The following is a 2782-nucleotide window of genomic DNA, read 5'->3' as shown; positions in this document are numbered from 1 at the left end:
ATACATTGTGACAGTCATACACTAAAAATGACAAAATAATACTAAGACAAAAAAGAACACATACTCAAATGGAGAAATATCTTTTGATAGCTCAGAAAAGCCACTGTGGTTGAAATCAAAGTATGTGTATATATAAAGAAGTGAATACAGTATTCTCTAAAATAGTCCAAAAAGGAAGGAAAAAGTTGGAAAGTCTACCCTATTCCAGGGGAGCCAGGAAGTGTATTTAGTTCTTGGACAACAGAATGGAAGGAGCCATTGTAGGGGAAGGGGTGGAGGATAGAGAGGGGTGTACTTGGTTTTGCCCATTCTAGTAGAATTTCAGCCACAAGGTCCTTGTCTCTTAGCAACCTGAGTAGACTTAGGGAAGCTATCCATTGAGGCTGAGACAGTTGCCTCAGATCCAGGGCCACCATGGGCGAGCAACGGCTGCCTTGGAATCGCCCCCAGCAAGTACTTCAGCCAATGCCTCTAGGCATGACCTCCAAGCCCTGGTTCAAGGACAGGCTGCCTTCTAAGTGTTTTCCGAAGCACAAACAGGAAAAACTGAAGTTCCCTACCTCTCTGGATGGCCGGCGCTGGGTGTTTGTGAAGGAAGGCTTGGACGATTTCAGGAAGGGCTGTCCACCTTTTGAAGGCATGATCCTTCGTGGACGCAAAGAGGGCTTTCTCCCCACAATTTCTCATAGAGTCGGCCGCAGATCCAGGAAGAGTCAGAAAAAAATGTGCCAGGACATAAGCCTGTTTTCATCGCTGTCACTGGCCCAGCAAGCACGCCAGTTGTTTGTAAAGAGAACCGAAGAAAACTTGAGCCAGCATCCCTTGGCATTCTGCCACCTGGATGAAGGAATTTCTGAAGATCTCTTATTAAATGTGCTGGAAGTCCTTGACCCTGACCAGGAGTTAGAGGAGAAGTGGGATTATTTTGAGGGCCACAGTAAATGGATGAATTTGGATATTGCTGCTGAGAAATGCCCTCCCACAAAATTTGACTTGGATCCTCCAAAGTTTCCTGGGTCACGTAAACATGGTGTGCATCATGAAAACAAGCCCAAAAAACAGGACTCTGGTGAGTCTCGTTATTACCGGTACATACCGAAAGGAGTCTATGATTTCTGTGAATGGGTCAAATCATTTGGAGACCTCAGCATTCATGAAAATTTCATGATGAAGCAATTTGACATTGGCTATGAGTACAAACCAAGCTATGAAGATTCTGCCATCAAAAAAATTAGCCTGCTTCCTCCTGAGCTCAGAATCTGCAGCAGGCTGAGCAGAGTGAAAGAGATCAGATTCTCCATACAGGAGGCAAAATTTGAAAGGAAACTCCAAAAAAAAGATCCTTACAAGTCCAACAGGGGTAAGATTAGATATGGAGCATGGTACCTGAAGCCTGATCTGTGGAGAAAGCTAGTAAATGATGAGCCTTTGATGGATCCTGAAGAGTTATTTGAACCTCAAGGTGAAACGTATAGTAAGCCAGACATCATTGAAGACCTTTATGGAACTATTGCCTTTAAGGATTTCATCATAAGTAAAGGCTACACTATGCCAAGCATCCTTGAGAAGTTGTTTATGAGGAAAGGATGGACTTATGACACTATCAACACTCCAATACCAAGAGTACTAAAAGCCCATGAATTGATCATGCAGAAAAAGGATGAAGATTATGATGATGAAAATGACTAGGTGGTTTTCAATTTCACTCAACTTTATTCTGTTCTCATTTCAAATATTGAACAGAATATATATGGTGAAGATATCATCATATGTGAACATCTTTTTAGGACAATATAAACTTAATATTTACAAACATTTCTCAATGAACTAAAATTAATTTCTGCTATGCTGGAACCAACATTTTATCAACTACAAGATCAACCTTCATATAGTTCTCAAATTTATCTGCTCTTGAGAATATGGGATTCTTACACCAGTTACTTATAATACATAAAGACAGTAATAAATGAAAAGCAGAATTATGCTTTAGATTCAGTGACATCAATTACAGAACAATATAAATCTTAAAAGATTGGAATTGTTCATATAAAATAAGAGAAAACTTCCATAGATAAATGAAAAATTTAAAGAACTAATTATTGAAGGACACCCCTTAGAGTGGGGACTTCCTCTTGTACCTTGGATTAGGTACAAGCCACACCCAAACACCTGCTTTCACAGATTCATTATTAAGTGAGGAAGAAAAGTTAAAGTGGCTGCTTTCTAATTCAGGCAAGAAAAACAGCAACAAATGATCTGGCTGGTGTCATTTTAACAGCAGAAAAAGGGCAGGGTCTGTGTTAGAATGGCTATGTTACAGTGGAAAAGGAGACAGGACAAGGGCGGTGGAGAAGGAGACAAGAGAAAGGGGAGAGGGATATTTGCTCTAGGGGGCAAAGGACTGTCTCTGGATAGAAGGGAAGATAAATATTGCATATAGGAACATGGAATTTTACAAAGGTAAACAGGGAAATCCTGTGTTAGGATGAGGAGTTTATTATTAAGTGGGCATGTTGATTAGTTGAGCTAAAAGGGGGCTTCTGACTGCTGGATTTTAATACGTTCATAGCTGGACTTTGGTAGTCAGCCTCAGGACGAGGAAGTGGCCAAATACAGGAATAGACCTTGGTGGCTAGCTGTTGAAATGAAATCTCTAGTTTATTAACAAGACAGAGGGACTGGGAAAGAAGGGAAAGGCCTGCCAAAGCCACATGCTGGAGTGGGTTAGTGTCCCTTCATTCCCACTTTCTGGTTTTATTATTGTTTGGCTGGAGTTGGGCAA

The 2782-nt window shown here is 40.9% G+C and overlaps 1 protein-coding gene across 1 annotated transcript; it reads left to right on the top strand.

The window, feature by feature from the left end:
• Positions 1 to 414: 414 nt before the first annotated feature.
• LOC101986587 (protein FAM47A-like) lies at positions 415 to 1689 on the top strand. The gene has a single exon (XM_005358655.2). It carries the CDS (start codon positions 415 to 417, stop codon positions 1687 to 1689), a length of 1275 nt encoding a protein of 424 aa, XP_005358712.1.
• Positions 1690 to 2782: the final 1093 nt, after the last annotated feature.

Source organism: Microtus ochrogaster, chromosome X (assembly GCF_000317375.1).
Source record: "Microtus ochrogaster isolate Prairie Vole_2 chromosome X, MicOch1.0, whole genome shotgun sequence".
NCBI lineage: Eukaryota > Metazoa > Chordata > Mammalia > Rodentia > Cricetidae > Microtus > Microtus ochrogaster.
The sequence above is the reverse complement of the archived record's forward strand: the minus strand, read 5'-3'. Positions and strand labels throughout refer to the sequence as shown.